Consider the following 24721-nt stretch of genomic DNA (forward strand, 5'->3'; position numbering starts at 1 on the left):
TGATGAGTACTGTAAATTGGATTTTTCTGAACTCTAAATTAGTCCTAACAATGCCATGACTAAGAAAAATTGTGAATAATGATGAGTGAGAAAGTTAGAGGTTACAAGAATAATAATAATAATAATAATAATATATGCCATTTAGCAGACGCTTTTATCCAAAGCGACTTACAGTCATGTGTGCATACATTCTAAGAAAACACGCTAACCTCTCACCATTACCAATAACATGGGATGTTAGCGTTTTTTTGGGGGGGTATGATCTTTGCGACCCAACACGTTTGTAGTCACAAGCTCGATGTAGCCATTGTGTACTCGGAATATGCGACTAAAATACTAAACTGTTGACTACTTTAATACACCGTAAGTCAATTTGTCCAAATACATAAAGTGTGTTCTTTTCTAAATGGTAAAACTGATATTTATGAAAATACCCTCAAACAAAAAGGTAATACTGTCACATTAAGTACAGAGTCAAACAAATAAAAATACTTCACTGTCCAAATAAATATGGAGGGGAGTGTTAATGATATGTTTCAATGGGCCTATAATCTTCTGACGGAAATGACAATGAATGATATCAAATCACATATCACATAATGGCTCTTTTATTTGCAAAAAGCTTAACTTCTATATTTACATTTTTGTGCAAAAACATTTAAAGGTTCCAAGGACTTTACATCGTAAGTTAACCTCAAGGCACATACATGGGACAACAACAATATTTTATCATGAGAAAAGAAATGTAACTTTGGTTCCTAAGTAGCATATTAGTTTATGTTGTTAAAGTCAAAACAACTCAAAGTCGAAATGAAAAGCCATAATAGCCGAGAACCCCAAGCCAAATGACATGCATTGTTCATTTTCAGCATACTTTCTTCTGTCAAATGATACATGAACAAATAGCCTGTCGTTGTTCATATCATTTCCATTAATTCGACGCAGCAGCTGTAAGAGAAAATGTAATTACTTCAAACACCCATGAATTGTTTGCTGAAGACTTCTAGTTTTCTGAAGACTTTTAATGTTGGTCTACAAGGTGTAAAGACGACTTAAAATGTATTCAATTTTATTCACTTTGGGTGCTTATTTTGATTTGACCTCTCAGTGATTTAACATAATTATTCCAATGAGAATGAATGAGCTTAAAGGAAGTTACTATCAAAGCCTGAAACAGTAACAAACAAGAGGTTGCAGTCTCTCTTTTCTTTTTCACTCTTTCTCCCTCTTTCTCTAATGTGTTCGGTCTAATTCCATTGGTCACGCCATTGGGCTTGTGTACTTTCTTCAAATGAGGGAGGGAATTTAGAGTAATGTACTGCCACAAACAAACAACAAGGCTTCTCAGTCACTTTGTATCATTACCCAGCTCCACTCGAGGGCGTCGTTACGAATGAACAGGCTTTCATTAATTATGTGTTGGGTCTATTGCTGTCTGTCACTCGTAGTTTTTTCACCAATATGAAAATATGTGCTTTCCATACAGTAACTATTCAATTACTGTCATTGTCTCTTTCACAGTTTATAAATTGCTTCTTCTCTGAAAGAGTCCTTGAACAAACTAAGTGCAGTTAGCCGGTACAGTACTGCATAAAAGTAAGGCAATAAATGGACCTCTATCACTTCTTGGAACATTCTTTAATTTGGGGAAAAGTGTTGCAACAGGTTGGCCTGAAAGACTAACATTACATTTAAATCCTAATCACTAATGAAAATAAAGATACTTTGCTGTATGGGATTATTGTCAGACGGGCCGACTTTTCCACAGGCAGGTAGGATGAAGTGTTCAGTGGATACACAACCTGTTAAAGCACTACGGCCATGTAGCAGTGTGACCTTAGGTCAGTAAATGTTGGTGGGATATTCTACATAACTTGCCATGTAGCAGTGTCAAACTGACCTTAGGTTAGTTTACGCCAGTGGGGTTTATTGGACGTAACTTCTAATGTGTATCAAACTGACTTCAGGTCAGCTTCCGCTGGTGGGGCTTTAACACAGGCTGATAAACAGATATGTGTACGTTCGTAGACAAAGTGGAGACACTTTGATAACCACAGAAGAGCAACTGTTATTTCTAAATGACACAAATGTATTTCTGATGTATGAATATAAATTTGACTGAAAACCCTATGAAAGCACACATGAAAGCTTAAGCATCAACGTGAATAATGGCATTATAGTGTCTATTGCGTCATAAGTTCCCTACCTACTATTTCTGGATCTACTAAAGGAGTTATTACTAACGACAGATGTGCACTGGCATGGCAATTCTTCAAAGAGAGACAACGTCCATTAACACCCGAGCACAAAACGAGAGTTCCACCCGTAAAATGGTGTTTCCTATTGATACTTTCAAATTCTAGCCAAACCAATGCAATGTCGTGGTTTTACGCTGTATTTAATCCAGTGACTTGGTGCCCTGTGAATGGTTAACTCTTGTCACTTGACCTTCCCCCTCTCTCTCTCTCTCTCTCTCGCACTCTTCTCCCTCTCCCAGCTTGTGATTCGAACGGCCAAGTGAAAAATAACGTCTGCATATTTTCTCCCTTTTTCGGTTGAGGATTATGAGCGGGGCAGAGGGGGGGTGGATTCTTTGAACTCGGTCTGCAAAATAAAATCTTGTCAAAGCAAATAAAGTCTGAGTAAGAAGTGCATAACAAAGACTCCTCAGTGGCACCAGGCATTCCTAACTGGGAGCCAACATTGTTTGGAATTGATGATGAATGTGTAGCTCGAACCAATCAATCAATTAATCAATAGAATAGTCAATCCCATGTAGACAATAAAACACATCACATGCTACAGTAGGAAAGTCCTTCTATCAACACATTGTAAAGCAGATAAACAGATAAACGCCTTGATTGTTTATTCTGATTCACTCAATTTTCATTTGAGTACTTAACAATAAAGGACTTAAGAAAGGCAGAGGAATGTATAACTGCGAGTGTATCTCCTCCACATTCATCATCACGGCAGACACCACCCGGCAAAGACAAGACACGCAACGCAACCTCATGGATATCCGCCATGATAATATCTGTATCATTTAGCCGCTGAAGAACAGAGCTGAGCACTGTTCATTTTAAATGATTCCATAAGCAGCTCCGCGACCATTAATACTCTAAACAATGCCATTTGAGAATGAGTAATGTAATGCATCTGAAGTAATGGACTCATGGGATGCTGGAGGTAAGGGATCTCTTAGACTACCTATACCTCGCTCTACTCTACACTGACTGAGAAAACATGCCCCCTAGTGGCCACAACTGGAGAAAAAAAACTCCTGTATCATTGGAGGCAAATCTATATCCAACAGCGACGGCATTATCCCTCTCATCCCTACCACATTGAAAAGTGTTCACTTAGTCCTGTTAAGGTAGTCTTCCTCCCATCCCTTCCACATTCAAACGTGTTCACTTAGTCTTGTGAGGGCAAAAGGGGGTGTTGAAAAGTGTGCCCATTCCTCTGATGGGATTTCCACAAAAAGCTCATTTGAATGGCTGCTTACACTCGCTGTTGCATTAGGAAGTGCACTTTGATTCTTTAAAAAAATACCACCAGTGCTTATTTTCCACTGCAGTCTAATCAGCAGTGTTAGTTTTCCCAGACCACTGTGTTATCTTACCTAGTGTTTCTGTGAGGGGGTGGCTCTGCACAAAGGCCATATTTTTGCTTCTGTGGTTAGCAAAGAATCCCAGCCCTCATAGCGCCCAACAACCCAAAAACCTGACAGACAGGACACCGTTCATCAGAACCAACCCAGCGTGCCATATTGTACAAATTTCTATGTACAGACAATACTTGAGCAAAAACCACTTACTGTATTTAAATCCCGCTGATTAAAAAAAACATATGTATTCCTTTTTTTACTAAGAATAAAAAAGATTGCAGATAGAATTCCACATTATTGTCCACAGTATAAATTACATCGTAGACAGAACTTGGAAATATATATGGTACAGTATATTTAACTACTTTGTTGTTTCTTTCTGTCAGACAACCAGTGTGGGAATATCCTGTGAGAAGCATCACGTGTGGCAGAACTCGGTGCTGGGAACGTTGCTGCTCTTGCAGTAGGCTAAGCTATTGTCACTGAGGTGGCAGTCTCTGAAGCCGATGCCTCCGTTGGGTGTGTAGATGGGCTGAATCCTGAAATCCCCTTTCAAAAGTTGCTCATTGTTCAGCGAGACTATCTGAAAGCTGGTCTCAGTCATTTCCAGTATAGAGTTATCCTTTTTGGTACCTGCCTCGCAGTAGTCGTCTTTTCTCCTGCCCCGGTTGTATTTCCACTTGGACGACTCCGAGCGGCTCTTCTTGTGCATGTGCCAACAAAACAGGCTCAGCAGTATTACCAGGACGACCAGGACGGCCCCACCGATCACCCCGGCCAAAAGGAGGGTGGAGTGGGCGTCCTGTTGGGCTTGCTCTGACCCTGTGGCCTTGTTGTTATTGGAGTTGGATGAGGCCGACTTGGTCCTGGCCTCTGAGCATATTGTATCCTCACCTGGGCGGTAGGAGTTGAGGGTGTCCAGTACATACACACAGATCCGGTACACTGACTTGGGCTCCAGGTTGGTCAAGCTTAGCTTCCGCCTGTCCCCACTCAGCGTCCTCTCGCGGCTGACGTCGCTCATTAGGCTCTTGCCCATCTTGACCCAGGTCACCTTGTAGGCCGTAACGGTGAAGTAGGAAGCCCAGCTCACATCAATGCAGGAGGCGTTGACCACGTGGAAGGATATCTGTAGGGGATCCTCGTAAGGGGGCAGGGGTCCAGCGGGGTGGGGAGGCAGGGCAGGGGGAAGGGAGGGCGATGTGAGGTAAGAGGAGGATGTGGAGATGGGGATGGAAGTGGTCATGGCAGTGGTAAGGAAGGTGGTGGAGGCGGTGGTGGGGAGTTGGGGGTGTGGGGGCGTAGAGCGCAGGGTGGGCCAGAGGTCAGGCTGGAGGTCTGTCCCGCCTGAGCACTGGATAGCATCCAGGGTGAGTTCTCTGATTGCCATGCCGCGCACCCTCTCGGGGCTCTGGCACATGAACCCGCGCACGTTGATGGCGCCTGGCAGTGACTTGAGCCACACCACCACCCATTTCACAGTGCAGTCACAGCGCCACGGGTTGTTCCGAACGGTGAGCTGTCTGAGGCTGATGAGGCCATCAAAGACTCCCTGTGTCAGTGTCTGCAACTGGTTGTTGGATATATCCAGTCTCTCGAGCCTCTGAAGGTCGGAGAAAGCCATCACTGGAATATGGTCCATCTGATTATCCTGCAGGCTGAGCTTGATCAGGGACTGGGTCGGGAGGAGGGGTGGGGGGAACGTCAGAGAGTTACGAGCCAGCGCCAGCTCCCGGAGGGTGGACAGCTCCTGGAACGTCCCCGGGGCCACGCCCTCGTCCGTCAACAAGTTCCCATCCAGCAATAGGCGTTGGAGCCGCGTCACGTTCTGAAACGCTTCCTCAGCGATGATGGCGATGCGGTTCTCATCCAATCGCAGCTCCTTGAGGTCCTCCGGAAGACCAATGGGGACACTGCTCAGGTGGTTCTTGGTGAGGAAGAGCAGCTTGAGGCTGACGGCCTCCCGGAACGCCCCCTCCTCCACCCCCACGGTAGAGATGGAGTTATCATCCAGGTGGAGTTCCTCTAGGCGGGGAAGCTGGGCCAAGGCAGCCCTGGAGATGGTCTGGATGTTGTTCTCCTGCAGGTGTAGCACCCGGATGTTCTTGGGCAGGTTGAGAGGAAACTCATCCAGCTGGTTGCCGTAGAGAAACACCGTCTCCACGGAGGCCACATTGTGTAGTTCCCATGGGAACCCAGCGTTGTTGATCTGGTTGTTGTGGAGGTAGAGGATCTTGTAGCCCTCTGTCACCCCCAGAGGTACCGATGTCAGGCTCCGCTCGTTGCAGTAAACAAATGTTTTGTCGCAGCGGCACTCCTCCGGGCACGAGGCTGCGGGGCGGCTGAAATGCAAGTTGAGGCTCAGGAGGACTGTCAACCAGAAACGCAGAAATGAACCCCAATTTTTATTCCACAGCCTGACCTGAAACTCCATAGTGGAAAACAGAAGGAGGGGAACGGCCTCAAAAAGCAACACAATAAAATGTATTAAAAAGGGAAAAGGATTGAAGGCGATGAAGTAAATCCCCCAAAATAGTAGACAAAAACGAAAGTCCTCTAAAATAGTTTTATAATGCTCAGTTCACTTCTTCGCGGGGTGGTAGAACAGGAAGCCATAGGGTTAGGCTTAATCCCCCTGTAATTGGTTAGTCCTCAGCTTTAAGAGGAAAGAGTGTCGCATTAGGAAGAGCAGGTCCTCTGACTGAAGCTGACTCTGACTCCATCCATGCTGATATATTAGACCATGGCAGGGCTCCACAATCTCAGCTCCTCCTCAAAGCACAGGGCCAAGCCTGGGCCAATTTAATGCCAAGTCGCAGCTGAGAGCTACCGTGTCCGGGGCCTCCTTCTCTCCTCTCCTCGCCACACACCCGTCAACGTCACACACTGCTGGTCCCCGCCCGGGGCAGCGTCCAGGTGGTGTGACATTTGGATCCAGAGACCTGTTCCACAAGACAAAAGAAAGGTGAGATAAATGGGGGGGGGGGTTCGGGTCAGGGGTGGTCTGTTTCTCTGCGTGAGAAAAAAAGAGCTGTCTATAACTCACGTGCACACAAAGGCTGAAAAAATGACTGTTTCACATACATATTCAGACCCATAAACACATAGATTGTAGACACACACTCTCACACACACAATCATACTTAACCCGCACACAGATCCACACACACTGACACCTTTGAAATTTATGCACAGGCTATTTCTTTCAAAATGTCAAACCATCTGATAAAAATGCAGGAGCGCTCTAGCACATCCGGTTTAGCAGACATAAAGGGGCTTTCATTCCTTCCTCTCAGTCATAGAGGAGAGAATATAATAGCTGCTAGAACAGCATGGACATTCTGCGCTTTCTACAACAACAAGTCAATGCCTCAGTGCTGAACTACACGCTAATACACACATTGCAATTATTTTGAACTGCCTGAAACATAAATTAGACATAACGGAGACATAAAATGAGGAAAAGCAACAGAAAGGGGATAAAAATACTGCCCGAAAGCAAAAAATACTGCCTGAAAGACTTATTGGGCAGCCCTTTGACTTGTGTGAAAATAGTCTCTTCTTTTTCTCTGCCTTTGTTAGAGCAGACAGTGCTTTGAAGTTAGAGCTGATAAACACATTGTGCTTACAGTAGACAGAGAGAGGTGTTATTTTGCCTCTTAAGGTGCACCATGCACATTACACAAGTAGGCCAGACAAACCACCAACCATCTCCAGCACATATACATGATATAAGGCACCGCAAAAATGAAATGAAAGGGGAGTGTGTGGGGTGGGGGATGTATAGTGGGACTTTATACCAATCCCAGAGTGACAAACACAGCCTGTCAAATGGAATGGGATTGGAAAATAATTTAGCTCCTCCACCTGCGATAAATGATCAATACTGGACTATTTCTCAAAATGGTTTAGAGGTTTAGCGTGGGCACAAGGCCACCCAGTTACAGTAAGGCCTCAGCTCCCCACATCCCAGTATTCGAGTTGCCCATCACACATGTTCTATCCAGAAGATTGAAAGATACTGCTTGTCACCAGTGCTTTTAACTTAACAGGAACACTGCACATGTCAATGCTCAAGAGGCCCATACATTTAATAAATAATGGGTTTGATGGTCTGAATTTTATATAGAGGGCGTAGGTCATATAGGATAGGAGGTATGGGCATAGGGGGAGATTAAGGTTATCTGCAATTATAGGTTGCTCTGTAGCCTGATGAGTGGTGAGATGTGGCACCACTGCTACTTATAAGGATGAAGCAAAACAATATGAAATACATCTGTGATCTACTTTTCTAAATTGAAAAGAGCTACATTTAATCAAATAAGCTTCAGGGGAAATAAGGAGATACCACAAGCTGCAATAAATGTGCTGCCACAGCAAAAACATCTCAAATGATTATAGCTGCATAAATAAAGACTGTGGACATTGGAATGAATTGTGGAGTAAAAATACATCTCAGCAAGGCTAAACAAAATTATCCTATGGACACAATAAAGTTGGCCTTGCATGGATCCAAATCGAAAAACGACATGGACAGAGAGCAAGGTGTATGTGTGAACAGATAAAATAACGTTTTTCGGTTGAGGCCAGGTTCAATCCGATTAGGACTGGATTAAACGACAGAAACGCAATTAAAAGTGTTTAAAAGGATAGGCTATTTAAAAGGCGATAAGAAGCGGATCAGGTGTAGGCTACTTCAAAGGCAGCCCAGCGAGTGGTGTTCAATTGAATGCATTATTACAAAAGGGATTGAGAGCCGTGCTGAGCATTGAGATTGCAAATGCAAACGGAGGCTTTGCTTTTCTCTGAAGAAAAACAAAAATCTAAAGCAATGCGCTTTGTAGCTAAGCATTGATCTTTGACATCTAATAATGGATTGATAAATAAACGATAGAAAACGAACTGAGAATTTACAAATTGACCATATTTCCTTTAGAGATAGCAGAGGGTTGTGAGGAAATTAGAATATATTAGGCAGCAGTTTGGGTGGGAATAAAATTAGCACCATAGCTCTTAACAATGGCAGTGCATCTATCTATATATATCCATAATAAATCACATCTAGTTCAATCTACTCATACAGCCTAGAACTCTATATAAACTATTTAAATAAGTTGTAGTATAGTTGTTTATATAGCCTTTATGCTGCTATTAAACATTTGGGCTACTGTAGCCTACCTTAGACGAGGCTTTATCCATATTCATTGTCTGCCCCTTTACCATGTTCAACTCTTTTCTTTATCCTTCATGCAATCCTAGAATATGACCGTGCGCAATGATCCAGCGCCATTCGGTATTGTTTGTGTGAATCGCTTCCAAGCGCCATGCCACCCGTGGGTCTACCGGACAGCATGCTGCCTGAGTCGGGGAACAATCTTCTGCTCTGTCCGCACTTTTCTGCAATTCCGGGGCATGCAGCTCAACCTATGACTACACTCAGCTCAGCCCGCCTCAAAACCTTTGGGCAATGCATTCGAGCGGGAGAGTGGGACTATATGGACCAGAGGCAGCACCGACTTCTCTCGAAACAGTGAACACGCACTTGCCAAGGTATCCGGGTTGTTTTGGGGACGATAAACTTGCCTTCTATGCTCGGAAGATGTTTGCTAAAATGAATTCCGTTGAAAGTGATGTGTGTGCAGAGCACCGCTCACCTCTGTCTTGCGCTCTCTCTCTCTCGCTCTCTTCTCTCCCTCTCCCATCGTCGCTCAGGTCCCTCCTACCCTACCCTTCCCTGAATAAAGAATGCGTCTCCCGGTGCAGCTCGGAGAGAGATGGCTAGGAGCCACGTACTGCTCCTCCCAACACTGCTGCCCCCATACTTCCTCTGTTATCAGGGAATTTCAACTTTCTTGTTTTTCTGGAGAACTTTATATTCAGCCTACGCATTTGTCACTATATATTTTTCCTATACACAATAGTTTATTAGCAATGGTCCAAAACGCAACGACTAGACTGACCTGGATAAAGTATCCTACATTTCCATGCTCACTTCACATTTCTTTTCGGTTTTCAGGACGGCAGACCTCTATGCTTAATTCTGTCGACATTTACAGTCAAAAGTTTAGACACAACTTTTGGGTTTTTCTTTATTTTGCCTATGTTCTACATTGTACATTAATAGTGAAGACATCAAAACTATGAAATAACAAATATGGAATCATGTAGTAACCAAAATAGTGTTAATTAAATCAACATACATTTGAGATTTTAGTTTATTCAAAGTAGCCACCCTTTCCCTTGATGACAGCTTTGCACACCCTTTCATGCTCATTTTAAAGTTATCAAGTGTGGCCTACAGTTTGCGATTCATATATTTTATATATATTTGTTTATTGAAAGTGAATTATGCTGGTAAACACATTCTAAACCGCTCTGGTGACAAACACTTTTTGCCTCATCTCCATTCATCCACGTGGCTGTTGGATGCCCAAAAACCTATTCAAGTCAATAAATGCATTTTTAAATGTTAAAAAACTATGTATTATTTGCTCACTAGCCAACTAGATTTCTGGCTACAGTGGGCCACTTTGTAGGCTAACTCAACTGAGCAGCTATTTAGCTAACTAGGTAGCTGACTTTACACCTGTTTAGCTAGAGTTTTTGATGAAAGATTGTAAATTAAAAACAAAAATTGCAGCTCTGACTGTAAGTGAAGGGAAATTGTAGGCTACTGGATTGGGCAAGTCATTTTGTGAGAGGACATTATGAAAAAAATGTAAATGGACCGGGTGTCCATTTGATTAATTGTTCAGCAGTCTTATGGCTTGGGAGTAGGAGCCTTTTGGTCCTAGACTTGGCGCCCTGGTACCACTTTCTGTGCAGTAACAAAGAGAACAGTTTATGACTACGACAATGTTTTGGGCCTTCCTCTGACACAGCCTATTATATAGCACCTTACGGTTGGATCCGATATGCCATGGGTTATATGTGTAGGTTTAGCCTTGTTAGCAAAAATGGCATACAAACATATGGTTAAACATCACACAAAATGTATAAATCTATTACAATTGGAGCAGGCCTACTGTAGATCTGCTGGGTGTGCAGGGTTCTGTTTCAACCCAGCGATAACACACCTGATTCAACTTATCAAATTTAATGAGTTGATGCTCGGCTGGAATAGAAGTCTGCTCACCCAGTAGATCACGGATCGTTTGGCCTCCGCTGTTGTGGAGTTTTATTTTTCCACCTGAAAAGATGCTTCAGTAATAATTGCTTACTTGTTACTACTCAATTATCTATTGTTGTTTAGACTAAGATATCTAATCTTTACATATGAGTTATCTTTTTTTTGTACATTTTGAAGTGTTGATTCTTTAAATATGAAGTGTTTAAACTTGTTTTATTTCTTAAGCTATTATTCAAAATGAACTAGTGTCAGTGTTGATTCATCACTAATCACAACCCTGCAATAAAAGGGGTTCTGTCGCCGTGTTGTTTTCTCAAATTAACATTTTATTTTTGTCTAGCTGTAAGATGTCCAATCATTTTATTTGATTTTTACGCTCTCTCAGTATATATATTTTAAAATCTAAACTCTTACTGACAGTTGTGGCTGCTTTACTTGATGTATTGTTGTCTCTACCTTCTTGCACTTTGTGCTGTTGTCTGTGCCCAATAATATTTGTGCCATGTTTTATGCTGTTGTGTTGCTGCCATGCTATGTTGTTACTGGCCTATGGGCACCTGTCAGCTGAGGCAGAGAATAGCTAAACTCACACATTTACATGTAGAGAATTGACATGTTCTTAATGTAAAATGATACCAGTAGACAATGTATGTAAGGCAAACCTTACACCAGATTTTGTACATGCTTTTAAAGTGCTGACATATACAATCGTTTAGTGAAAATCCAACCTTGTAATTTAGTTTGAAAATAAAAAATGAGGTTAATTTGATTTTATTTCAATAATATTTGCAATGTTGCTTGCAAAAAGGTTGCAGTTGTTCCCATAGGTAGACAGTATATAATTTATCTATGTGTCACTGACCTTGGATAAGCTAGCACAACTAACCTTTCAGGTCAATAATATGCTGTTTTTATTTAAAAAATTGTTGGCTTTAGAATTGTGAGAGAAATTGAACTAGCTAGTAGCTAGCTGATTATACCTAGCAGCATACAAAGTTAGCAGACATTTCTCAAAACAAACCTCTTTGAGGCTAGCTACTTCTTGTCCCTCATGCTAGCCTTACAGCCAAATATCACTTCTGAAATGTAAAAAATAAAAAATAAAAAATATTGATATGGCCATTCATGTATACCATTTCTATGCCCTTGCAGCAGATTTAGCTAGTCTCGATATAGCAGAGAAATGCAATGAAAACCAGAATGCTGCTGTGTTTTGTCACCAGTGCTTGCTGACATTTTAAGTCCTAACGAAATGTTGCGCCTACGGCACTAATGCGATGTGCACCTTTGGAGCTCCGCCCAAGCAAGAAGAGTCAACTCGAAGCCAGCAGATGGCGATTCCATTGGTTTTCTGTATTAACGACTCTCCATCAGACAATTCTGTGAGATTCATTCTGCCTTTCATGTTTCATTTTGTCAGCAACATCCCAAAGATGGACTGTTTTGCCATGTCCTGTCCACAAAATGTTATTTATCCATAAATCACACAACTGTACACAGCATGAATTATATATTAGACATGAAGAATGCAGGGGAAAATAGACCATTTTAATTTGCATGTTTTGCAGCATAATTCCAGTGGATGGAATTTGGCATGATGGAGTTGTAAAATATTTCTCTAAAGTCAAGAAAAGTTTTTACAGTTGTTTAATATAATGTTTAATGTATGTTTGTGTATGCCAGTGTTAATACCAGTTTACTTTTAGCTACTTTTGAGCTACCATGCCCATCTGTGTGTATTAAGGCGTGGATCAGCTTTAATATTGCAAATAGATTTTGGCCTCTATCAATGTCATTGTCTGCATCATTTCCAATCCCCCATATATATTTAAAATAATATATATATATATACACACTACCGTGTACTGCTCCCTTAATAGAACAGCGCAAACTGGCCTAACCAGAATAGAAAGAGGAGTGGGAGACCATGGTGCACAGCTGAGCAAGAGGACAAGTACATTAGAGTGACTAGTTTGAGAAACAGATGCCACACAAGTCCTCAACTGGCAGCTTCATTAAATAGTACCCGCAAAACACCAGTCTCAACATCAACAGTGAATAGGCGACTCCGGGAGGCTGGCCTTCTAGGCAGAGTTCCTCTGTCCAGTGTCTGTGTTCTTTTGCCCATCTTAATCTTTTCTTTTTCTTGGCCAGTCTGAGAAGGTTTTTTCTTTGCAAGTCTGTCTAGAAGGCCAGGAGTCGCCTCTTCCCTGTTGACGTTGAGACTGGTGGTTTGCGGGTACTTTTTAATGAAGCTGCCAGTTGAGGACTTGTGAGGCGTCTGTTTCTCAAACTAGACACTCTAATGTACTTGTCTTCTTGCTCAGTTGTGCACCATGGCCTCCCACTCCTCTCTCTATTCTGGATAGAGCCAGTTTGCGCCTTTCTGTGAAGGGAGTAGTACACAGCGTTGTACGAGATCTTCAGTTTCTTGGCAATTTCTCGCATGGAATAGCCTTCATTTCTCAAGAAAGTTATTTGTTTCTGGCCATTTTGATTCTGTAATCGAACCCACAAATGCTGATGCTCCAGATACTCAACTAATCAAAAGAAGGCCAGTTTTATTGCTTCTTTAATCAGCCCAAATGTTTTCAGCTGTGCTAACATAATTGCAAAATGGTTTCATAATGATCAGTTTGCCTTTAAAATTGATAAACATGGATTAGCTAACACAACGTGCCATTTGAACACAGGAGTGATGGTTGCTGATAATGGGCCTCTGTAGATATTTCATGAAAAATCAGCCGTTTCCAGCTACAACAGTCATTTACAAAATTAACAATGTCCGATGAATTTGATGTTATGTTCAGGGACAAAATATAGAATTTCTTTCAAAAACAAGGTCATTTCTAAGTGGCCCCCAAACGTTTGAATAGTAGTGTATGTATGTATATTTTTTCCTCTGACCCTACCATCCCTACCCTAATTGGAGTAAACTAATGGACAAAAGCACTTACAGTAGGTTTCTACTTCAATCTTATACATACTATATACATTTTATGGACACAGTATATTTTACATTAGTTAACTTATGTTTGTTTTTAGTCCGGTCCTTCAGCTATCCTCAACCCCTCCCATCTATCTCTGAAGACCATCCAGTTGTGATTTCTATTTGCCATATATTTTTCACTGTGCTGTGATGTTTCACAAAAGTTTTGAATCTTTCTATTCTCATAGGTTTTACAGATTATAAATGAAAGATAAACATTTTTGCTAAGAGTATTATTACAGTATATTATTGATTGATTGACTTTTTAGATCACCCAGCGGTGCTATTTGCAGAGTTAACTCCATTTGAATGTTGCAATTCTTCAGCCATTCCTGAACCTGCGACCAAAAACAAGCTACACATGGACAGTAGCAAAACAAATGATCTCATGATTCTGTCTCTTTTAAGCAACATCTGCAGAGTTGGGATGGTTATATCCCCCATATATATTTATTTTTTTGTTATTGGTTGCAAGAGTTTTGTATGATCACTTAAATTGAAAAACTTGAAGTTTTGAATCCGGAGTCATTTTGTGTGTCAGTTCATAAGCCATGTGCCATGGAATAGGTGCATCGTAAATCTCTTCCCAACTATTTTGCAATCTGTATGGCACAGCTGTCCATTTTCGGTCCTTAATTAAACTGGCAAACTTTTTTATTGATCACAATTTTCTTCAACCAATTTTGGTATTTTTTGCAGAGCTGACAGTGTCACGAATACCACCGAAGGTGGCTCCCCTTCCTGTTCGGGTGGCGCTCGGCGGTCGTCGTCGCCGGTCTGCTAGCTGCCACTGATCCCTTTTTCCTTTTCGTTTGTTTTTGTCAAATTGTTTTCACCTGTTCCTTGTTGGGGTTTTGGGATAGGTGTTATTTAAGTTCGTTTAGCCCGCTGGTGTTTGTGCGGGCTTGTTGTTATAGTTACGTTTGTGGTTATCGTTGTTTTTTGGGTTTTTGCTGTCTGGGTTTTGTAACTAAGGTTTTGGGTTTGTTTTGCACCTGTGTTTAGGGCTTCACCCATGTTTGGACCTACTTTGTAGAGGACATTAAAGCATTTTTCCCCGTTTACTTTTGCTCTCTGCATCTGACTCCACACCCATCCCTCACCCACTGTTACAGACAGATTAGTTTCTTACTTTCTCCCCCTTACACTTACCTCTTCCATTTTTGCTGCAATTCGTTTTTTTTGTTATTTTGGATAGAGCAGACATTTCAGTATATTTTTGTTAGCTGCATATGCAACATAACTCCTCCAGTCGTATTTATGATATAGTTTACAAAAGATTATCCCGTAATCTTATATTTGACTTTAACCATAATATTTGAAGTAATGTTTGTTCTGTCTTTTCTGGAGAAATAAACTGAAATTGCAAGCAACTTTCTAAAAATAGAGATGTTTCGGAGATTATTGGCCATTCTTGCTAATCTGCTAGAAAACCCGTTTGGATTTGACTATAGCTTTTGTATGACTGAAGCCTTTACTGGGAGTTCTAATGCATTAACCTCTTAATAGTTAAGAATTTCTTCCCTCTGAATTCATATAAATAGGCCTGTTTAATTTGTGTGGGTTTGATGAGTAGGATTTATTGGTGAAGTGTGGTGGTCCAATCATTATTACTTTCAAAGTTGAATTTTTTGACAGATCGTAATTTCAATTTCCAATGCAACACAGTACCCCTCACAGGGAGAAAACATCTCTAATCTGGGGAAATCTCCTAAACCTAAAGTATTTCCATTCCTCTTGGCAGCTTTTAGTTCTTGAAGACAGATGGAGGAGGTCCAGTGACCCCCCACACATCCTTTTATTGTTCTTTATAGGATAATCATCATTGACTACCTGAACCTGCTTAACCTGCTGATATTGTGTTTAACCTCTGTTTAACTTTGATACTTTCAATTCCCGTCACTCTGTGTACCAGACTGGTTCCCTTACACAGGTACTAATATCAAGTTGCGCGTCCACAGAACCTAACAGCAAACTTCCTGATATTCGACTGAAGGTTTCTGTTCCATTTGAAATGCAGACGATTTAAGACAAAACAATGCAGCAGATGGAGAATATTTACCATAATAGGCAGAAAAACTAACTTTGTGACAAAACTTCATCCCCCTCAGGTCTCCTCCTTCATCTTTACACACTCCTCTCTGGAATTGTCGTCAATACCACTGTGCATCTCTCAGTGACAGAATAGCATAGAGCCTAACTGGGTTGTGGGTCATGTTGACCACACGTTACAATCTCAACACTGGGAGAAACGCCGAACACTGTTTCTAAGCTTACAGTTGATGAATAAAAAAACAATTCGGAATCATTTTTATGCATGTCAATTATAAATCTACCATTGTTACATTTTTACGGCACAACTCCCACCAAAGAAAAAGCCCCATTTTCAACAGTCAACCGCCATATCAGTTGTTGACTGTGTTTTCGTCGATGTACTGCAGGTGATATATAGGCGCTCCATTAAATGAAATAAAGAGAAACCTGTAAAGCTTACAGTTCCTTTTAAGAGAATAAAGCTGCTTGTCAAACTGTTGGGCGGGAGGAAGGAGGAGGCAGGGCTCAAACAACCTGGTAGTCAATTCATCAGGAGCTCAGCTCTCACATGGACATGATGTGAATTATGGGGGAGTATAAATGGTAGCCGTAGACCCTTATTGAAGGCTTCCCTGTGATAATGTCACACCGGAGAAACAGACTGACTGATAACAAGCTGGTCCCTGTAGGAGCCTACTGCAGAGAGAGGGGAAAGAGAGAGGGCAGAAAGGGAGGGAGAGTGGGGGGTAGACAGACAGACAGACAGAGGGAGAGAGAGAAAGAGAGAGAGAGTGAGTGAAACGGAACGACAGGGAGAGAAATATATATTCTCTAGAGATAGAGAATAAACAGATTGACAGAGAGAATGACATAGAAAGAAAGATGGAGAGAGAGAAAGAGCGATGCCAGGAACAGGTCTTTGGGTCACGCAAAGGATGGGCCTTATCCCACCTCCAATCCCTCCGGATTTCTTTCTGTTTGAAGTCACATCTGGGGTGAATTTCCCCTCCTGAGCTGAATGGAGAGGAAGTCTTAGTCTAGCTGTTCATAGCCTGGATGTGGATTTAAGCTAGCGCCTACCTCCCAGGCTATAGCTCTCTCTCTGAGTCTCTGCCTGCCTGCTGTTGTCCAGACCTCACCTCTCAGTATGTCTGCATGATGGACACATGGCTGGCTACTACTGCCTGAAAGATCTGCTGACATCATATGGCTCAGCTCTCATAGGGCCAGGAGTTGTTCCTGTCTTTGTGCAACAAGCTCTCTCAGTCTCACTGCAGAATTCGACGTTCAGTCACATTCTCCAAATGTCAAATTTTGAAGTGTTTTTGACACCCTGAGTTGACTTCTGCTGCTTTGAATCATTCCATTTCTACAAAGGTCAACTTTGTAAGATAAAGGTTAAGTTTAGCCACTCCTTCCGAATGGTTAAGGTAAGGGTTACGGTTTGGGATAGGGTTAAATGAAATGTGTCCACGACTGGGATTGAACACGCAACCTTCTGATCCTCAGCCATGGGATTCCAACTATCCTGCATCCCCTAACAAAACCCAAGCCTACTTGATAGGAATCGCACTCACTGTTTCCCCTAGTATAATTTCGACATCAACCTTGAACAATCTCCCTGCTTTGTGATCTGACCATAAAAAAAAAACTCTGGACCCAAAATGCCAGTTGCCCTGGCATGGTCAAATAAGATAGGCTATAGTCTGGAAATAGAACGCATCTTTGACAAATAGTGTTTATTTTTGGATTGCCTTACCTGTCCAAAGATGTATTCACTAATTCCCAACCCAGAGTTTAGCTCTATATTAATACATTTCCCCATCAGACCTGTGTTCAAACTATTTCAATGATTTTATTTACTTTCACTTCACATAGATTTCAAAGTAAGTATTTGGATATATAGAAAAGAAATGACATGACTTCAATATTGTAAAGTATTTGAAAATACCCTATGAAAGTATTTAAAGGTATTTGAAAATATGCAGACAGGTATATTTTAATGTCCAAATATTCAAATATTTAAACACTCCCATGCATTTAGAAACAAGTACAAGTCAAAAAGTAGGCTATTTATGGGAAATTATTTGGAAATGCATTCAAATACTTAAAATAAAAATTATTGATTCGGCACCACATCATTTGAAAATATTGAATAGACAAATACTTAAATACTCATGTATTTGAACCCAGGTCTGTTCTCCATATTTAGATTTCAATGTGTTTGCATTCTCGTGATGAGTCGATTCATTATTGCATCGACTCCTAATTAGGGGAGGGTGGAGAAAGACCCCGTGACATCAATTAAACTAGTGATTTAATTTGTATGGCCAAAATCACTGCTTGCTTATCTCCCGAGAGTATCCCCAGAGGATGTCTCTAGCATGGAGTGTGTGCGTGTGTGTGCATGCGTGTGCACGTGTGTCTGTGTGCACATCCTAATTATAGTTCTCGTCTTCTGTGTCTTGGGTTTTCTACTCAGCATGACCCAGTAACAGTGGATTAGTTGCCCGATTTTTTAATGTGCTAATTCGCTTGTGTAGGGTTGTAAATGTTCTAAGACTGATTGAAAAGATAAAGTACATTTCTCAGGATACAGTATGGGGGCTGCATTGTGGGGCTTCTTATTGTTCTTCGCAATCTAAATCTTCCCTCCAATACAGGACTTCGCCCTCTCCTGCAGTCAAATGACCTATTGCCCTCATGGGTGGAATATTATTAATATTTGTCATAATTTCATAATGAATTAACAATTTAAATAAAGACGCTGAAAGTCCAGTGTTTCGTTATGTATATAAAGTGTAATATTGGGATGCAAATTCTTTTTTGCAGATTACATATTTTCTTTTGATTAGAACAGTGGTGATTTCAGTATTTACATTTTCGTGGTGAAAATAATGTATAATAATAATAATTTTAAAAAGTATGCATTCCAGCAAAGCCACTACACAACACTTATCAATACATTAATTGCACTGTAACGGTGACAAATGGTGACCACAAACTGTTAGGGCCTACATAAAGCTGTCCCAACACTTTACCACTGCTACACCTGGCTATCAGCAGAGTCTTGTCTGGCAGCGAAACAGTTCATTCCGCCTCATTTACTACCTTTTAAAAAATAATATAGCTGATATGGCTGACTTGTTGAAACAAATGTGATTTCTACTGACAATTGACATAAGGGGACGACGAGCGGATAAGAGGCAATCCGTAATTTTGATTAAGACATTAATGAGCGAGCTAGGATGGACGTTGTCAATATAACTATTTGTTCAGCAGTTTTGAAATGTACAGTGACAGTATTCTCCCTGTACACCAAGTCAGAACCGTAGGATAAATAACAGGGTCATATGAGCAGACAATGAAAGCTCTTACAATATTCGATGATTACATGTCTCTAAAACAGGCTATAGGCTACATGTGCATGTGCACCACCAAGTCAGAAGAGAAGAAAAAATTAAGAGCGGTAAGATGGACCAAATTATTAGTGTGAGGCATGTGGTCTACTAACATCTTACTACCCAACATACACTTCGTATTACTTTCTTAGCTGCAGTACACATATCTCCTTGGCATATTACATCATTTATGCAGCAGCATTCAATACATTTTTGAACTCACCTTGTGCTGTGCTCACTTCCTTCCAAACCACTCATTGTTGAATTTGCAATTTTCAAATTGTTGTGTAATGTTTATGTCTAATGGCCGATGAGCACCAATACAATTTATCAATAATTTCTCTTCATATGACAAGGATTTGCTAGTGACTTGATTCACAATGATGAGTGCTAGCTAAGATTTTGAAAGTATGATGTTGACATGATCAGTCCAATCAAAGCTACTGTATATATAACGTGATTTGACATCATTTTATCTGTGGCCAATGACCTTGAGCCTTCTTGGATGGGCACTCCTAATGAATCGCTATGTCAGCACCCAAAGAGCTTGAATTTTTTGAAGTCTCCCCTTAGACTTCGCAGTGACGTAGTTTCCCCATGAGTGACAGAACACTGAGCCATTCACGGCCAACGCTCTGTATTTTCTGCTGGCTTGCTGCACCACCACAGAAAGCACTGAGCTGGCTTACTCGAGAAAACATAAAAGAGATCATGTTTGTATGCGGCTTTATTAACTCAATGATACATATTATTTTTTTTTTACATTGTTTGCAAATTGATATTTAACACGTGACATAACAACATAACAAGTAAAACAGGCAAGCCTCCACAACATTTATTTATTGTTTATTTATTTATTATTTTTTGCTAAAAATGTGGGGCATTGGATGAGAATATATTTTTTAAATCTCATAGTGCGGGATTTTGATACAACACAAACGTAATCACTAGTATCGGTGAAATTATGATAGTTATATTCTATACGTTTACCTCCCTAGAACTCGTTTAGTAGCTGGTATTTCCTAGATGAGTTAATGATATGTAATATCTAATTCTTTGTTCGCGAGACCTTTACCGCCTTCTCCCAACTCCCTACTGAACAAGATTACCGAGATGTGCAAATAAAATATTTACCCCATATAGCTTTCGCTAAGGCAATAGCCCTCACATACCAATCTGTACCATCTGGTCACTGTGGTTTTCACATTTACCATTTTCTACCCCTTAGCTTTCACTTACTGCCACAGTGAGAGTCTTCCCATTTGAAAATAGTCTCGCAAACATCCTCAGGCGATCTCCTATGGATCTCTAACATCAGAAGATTAGAAGCACTACACTACCCAGTTGCTGTTGGGACGAGGCTGGTGAATCACACAGCGCCTTCAGAACATGTTCTGCCCTCTTCCAGGTTTATATTAGGTAACACTTTTTTGGGGGATAGTAGATTTTGGGATAGTCGATATCCTACAGACTAGCTACAGACAATCAGTAACATTTCAACTAACTATCTACTAACCTTAGCACTAGCCCTAACCCTTTACCCTAACCCTAAAATGAACCCATTCCCTAAAACGTATTCTAAACATAACCTCAGCTGCTTATCAGCAGAGAGTGTGAATCCGGACTATCCAAATAAAGTGTGACCCTCTGTTATTATATTTCTGTATTAGTGTACTCTTTCCAGAGGGAAAGAGGGAGAGGAAGAGGGCAGAGTGAGAGATGGAGAGTAACTGAAGAGGGGTAGGGAGAGAAGGAGGGAATGAGGTTTGTGTGAGTGATTATGTAAGATCTATCGATTAAAAGGATCCCCTTTCGTCCCTCATCCTTCACAGGGCTGCCGTGCCCCAAAAGATAACTCTTTTCACTCTCTTTCTCTCTACACCCACCTCTCTCTTTCTCTCATCTCCCATTTCTCATCTCTCACTCTCTTTCTCTCATCCCTCTCTCGCAGGTGGAACAGAGCCCAACCCTGGCGCCTGCCACCCTGCGCAGATTAATTGAAGCATAGCGCTGTAAATTAATCACATATGGCTAATATCTCTCCTCTCAGCTTTGCAGGGAGCGGGCCAGAATCACCTCGCTCTATTCGTCCGGGAGTCAGTCAGCGGTGACTCTCAGGCCACTCCAAAAAAATGACAAAATAAATAAAAAATGGTATTGTAGCAAAGTTCAGTAGCTGGAGTCCCGCTATATAATTCAGGACTTCATTTTGTATTACTCGGGACCTCCGGTCCATTCTCTCTCTCGCCGTTCATAATGCAAAGCTCCAGATTAATTTCCTTGTTCCAGGTAAGTAAAAAACAGTGGGGAAACCTGTCCGATTGCATTAAGATAAATTGAGTGATCATAGTTTTAGTTTCATGATTTATTTTTAAGGGCCACTGCCCAAAACAACACTTTACTGAGGAAGTGGAAGACGGCTGGACAACTGGTCATCATTAAGGGTTAATGGAAAGTGAAATATGTTCATGAAAGTGCAATAAGAGATGATCGAAGACTAAGCAACACAAGGATCGTTGCAATGCAGTGGCAGCAATGATAATACCATTAGTATGTTGTTACAGTTGTGTAGGGTTAAGGTAAACACAAAGCAACAATGTACTGATTTTCCTCTCAGATACTCAATGTAATCTTGTCAATGATACAGACTGTCAACTCTTTGGAGGTTTAAACTCTCTCCCTTTTTTTCTTCCAGTCATGGGTTTGATTTGTTGCTCCTAGATTAAATTGCAGAGATTTGCGATAGGACAATATTCCTATAACTAAGGTCTGATATCAACAGTCTTATAACTCATAAGAACATTGCTTTCATACAAAGTTCCAGTGCACTGTTGGTTCCCCTTATCGTCTGGCTGATCAACAGTATTCATTGACTTGCCAAAGGCCCTGATTGCATGGTTAGAAATTCATGTGGTAGATGTATTGGCTTTGATATGAATGTTATGTGGTTTTGCCCATGGGGGCAGTTCCATTAGTTAGATTTTCCATTTGTCTGAAGCAAGACAGAACTCTTTAGCTTTGTCACATTTCATTTTCTTTGCGAACTTAAAGCTGCAATTTGTAACTTTTTGGACAACCAGACCAAATTCACATAGAACTTTGAGTTCTATATCGGTCCTTCTCATTGAAAGCAAGATTTGTTCTATGTTTTCTAGAGATTTGTTCTATGTTTTCGCTATTTCTATGCTTCCCGTTCTTCCGTTTTGTACACCAGCTTCAAACAGCTGGAAATACAATATTTTTGATATTTCCAAGTGTTTTAGATTATACAATGATTCTCTACACATCTCCTTGTTTTGTCACAAACTGAAATTAGGCGAACTATTCGAATTTTAGCAAACAGGAAATTGTGGAGCAATTTCTGCATATTGACATTTGTCAAGGAATTTTTTACTTTCTAAACCGATGTTTCTAGTTTGTGCCTTGAAATGCTTTCCCTATTGAATCCTATATCTAATTCATGCATCAATTCCATGTTCTTGTACACCAAAAGGAGCGGAGACTATGTTGTGTTATATTTAGATGCAGCAGCATCCTTGTTCTGCGTGGTGTATTTACTGCTAGTACTGTGTACTATTGTGATCTGTCAGAAAGAAACAAAACGTTCTTAGAACCCTGAGAACAGAATCAGATTTTGTTGTATGGACGTGCCATTCTGCCCACGTGTTCTATGCAATCTTTCGCCACATACAGCAAGCAAGCCTGGTTCTGATTAAACACAATCTTGATGTGTGTAGTGCATATACTAAGCGCCATGTCCTCCCTGCTGTGCGTGTGCACACACTGCCCACACACACATTTGTCATGCCGAACTACTTGTTGAGACTGTTGTTGTGATTAATGTGGTGGTTTAGGGTGGCTTTAGCGTGATCACTGCGCCGTCAAAGCAGTGTGTGTAATTCCACTGTGCATGCCGCAGTTTTGCTGAACCACATTCACGTTAACAGCAGGCACGAGGAAAACAAACTGAAAAAAAGGGCAAAGACAAACCGCAGGTCGGTAGGTTTGCATCCGCGAAACGGTAAAGTGGTATTCCCTCAAACAGTGGACCCCTTTGTTCTCCCCACGACCTTAGATCCGACACTTTTATTTGACATCGAGGTTTGTCCTGCCCAACAACTGTTGTTAAAGCATCTAAAGTCCCCTTAACACACGGATATGTCTGCAGTGTGAGATTATGACTGTAATAAAACAACCTTGGCTCTGTTTCCCTGAGAAATCGAAAACAATAGTCAAGACGTGTGAGGCATGTCAAAAATTCCCCCGGCGTTATTCGAAACTGTTATGGCAGGTAGGAGTGTTGGGCCAGGAACCGAAAGGTTGCTGGATCGAATCAATCCCTGAGTTGACAAGGTACAAATCTGTCGTTCTGCCCTGAGCGAGGCAGTTAACCCACTGAAGACACATGTCAGTTGAATATATCCCCCGTTCCCCAATTAGAGTGAGCAGGTATTTCTCATGAGTATCTGTTTTCTCCTGGGCGTCCAGTGACTTTGAGGTGAAAAGCCTGGGATTGGTAGTCAGAACAGGGGAATGCTCTAGATGTGCACATGGAAGTGTTTTAGAGATATTTTGTGGGGGAGGCAGTTTGCCAGAGAGATGTAGGATCAAACAAGTCCTCTTAAATGTATCTTTTGGAAGGAGAGTCTTAGCACATTCCTCTCTAGCTATCTGTGCATGTCTGGACTTTGTTGGGGGAACGGTAACTGTCGTGTGGCACAGGGGTTGTGTTAGAAAACCCACCTCAGGACTTGAGCGTTGGCTTCGGTCCAGTTCAACTGATTGGCTAACAAGAATAGCTTATAAATGGAGCCCTTTATGCTGTCTTCACATATACATGCATGCAAGAATGTAACGCCCCATTCACATCCCAAATTTTCAGTCCGTTTGCGTACAACATTGGGATGTTAAGCCAATTATATTATATGACTGTAGCCTCACGTTTTAATTCTGAAAAGTTTCTTGTGATGGTCATGACATTTGTTTATGAGGTGTGGCTACACCATTTTCAACCTAGCCTACCTTTTCATTAGTTAGCTATCATTAGCTGCTCTGTGTGAACTAGCTTGACTTGCTAGAAACTAAGAGAAAGAAGTTGAGGGAAAAGTAACTCAATTAAACCTGTTTTATTATCACCTGAAACAATGTTTCAGGTGAGTGCTCTCTCTGACAAGAGACAGGCTCTCTTCCATCTTGCGTTATGAAACCCTATGCTCATCCGACCAGTAGAGGAACGAGATTACGTGAAAAGGAAGTATGGCCAACTGAATTGTGTCAGTTTGGGTATGGGTCATAAGCTCACAAATGCAGGCACGCATGCATGCACACAGGTAATCACTCATTCACATGCACGTGTACAGACACACAGATGAGTGCTAAGACACACACACACACACACACACACACACACACACACACACACACACACACACACACACACACACACACACACACACACACACACACACACACACACACACACACACACACACACACACACACACACACACACACACACACACACACACACACACACACACACACACACACACCACTGC

General features: G+C 41.3%; 1 protein-coding gene across 3 annotated transcripts in view; it reads right to left on the reverse strand.

The window, feature by feature from the left end:
* Positions 1 to 592: 592 nt before the first annotated feature.
* LOC123990949 (leucine-rich repeat transmembrane protein FLRT2-like) overlaps positions 593 to 24721 on the reverse strand; it is a 33602-nt gene continuing 9473 nt past the window's right edge. The window contains exons 1-2 of one of the 3 annotated variants that reach the window (XM_046291999.1): positions 9265 to 9355; positions 593 to 6552 (exon numbers count right to left, since the gene is read on the reverse strand). In XM_046291999.1, coding sequence (XP_046147955.1) covers positions 4029 to 6044 — 2016 coding nt within the window. In that variant the 5' untranslated portion in view covers positions 6045 to 6552; positions 9265 to 9355 and the 3' untranslated portion in view covers positions 593 to 4028. The other 2 variants (XM_046291997.1, XM_046291998.1) reach the window with 2 other exon arrangements.

The sequence above is a fragment of the Oncorhynchus gorbuscha genome, linkage group LG12 (assembly GCF_021184085.1).
Source record: "Oncorhynchus gorbuscha isolate QuinsamMale2020 ecotype Even-year linkage group LG12, OgorEven_v1.0, whole genome shotgun sequence".
NCBI classification, from domain to species: Eukaryota; Metazoa; Chordata; class Actinopteri; order Salmoniformes; family Salmonidae; genus Oncorhynchus; species Oncorhynchus gorbuscha.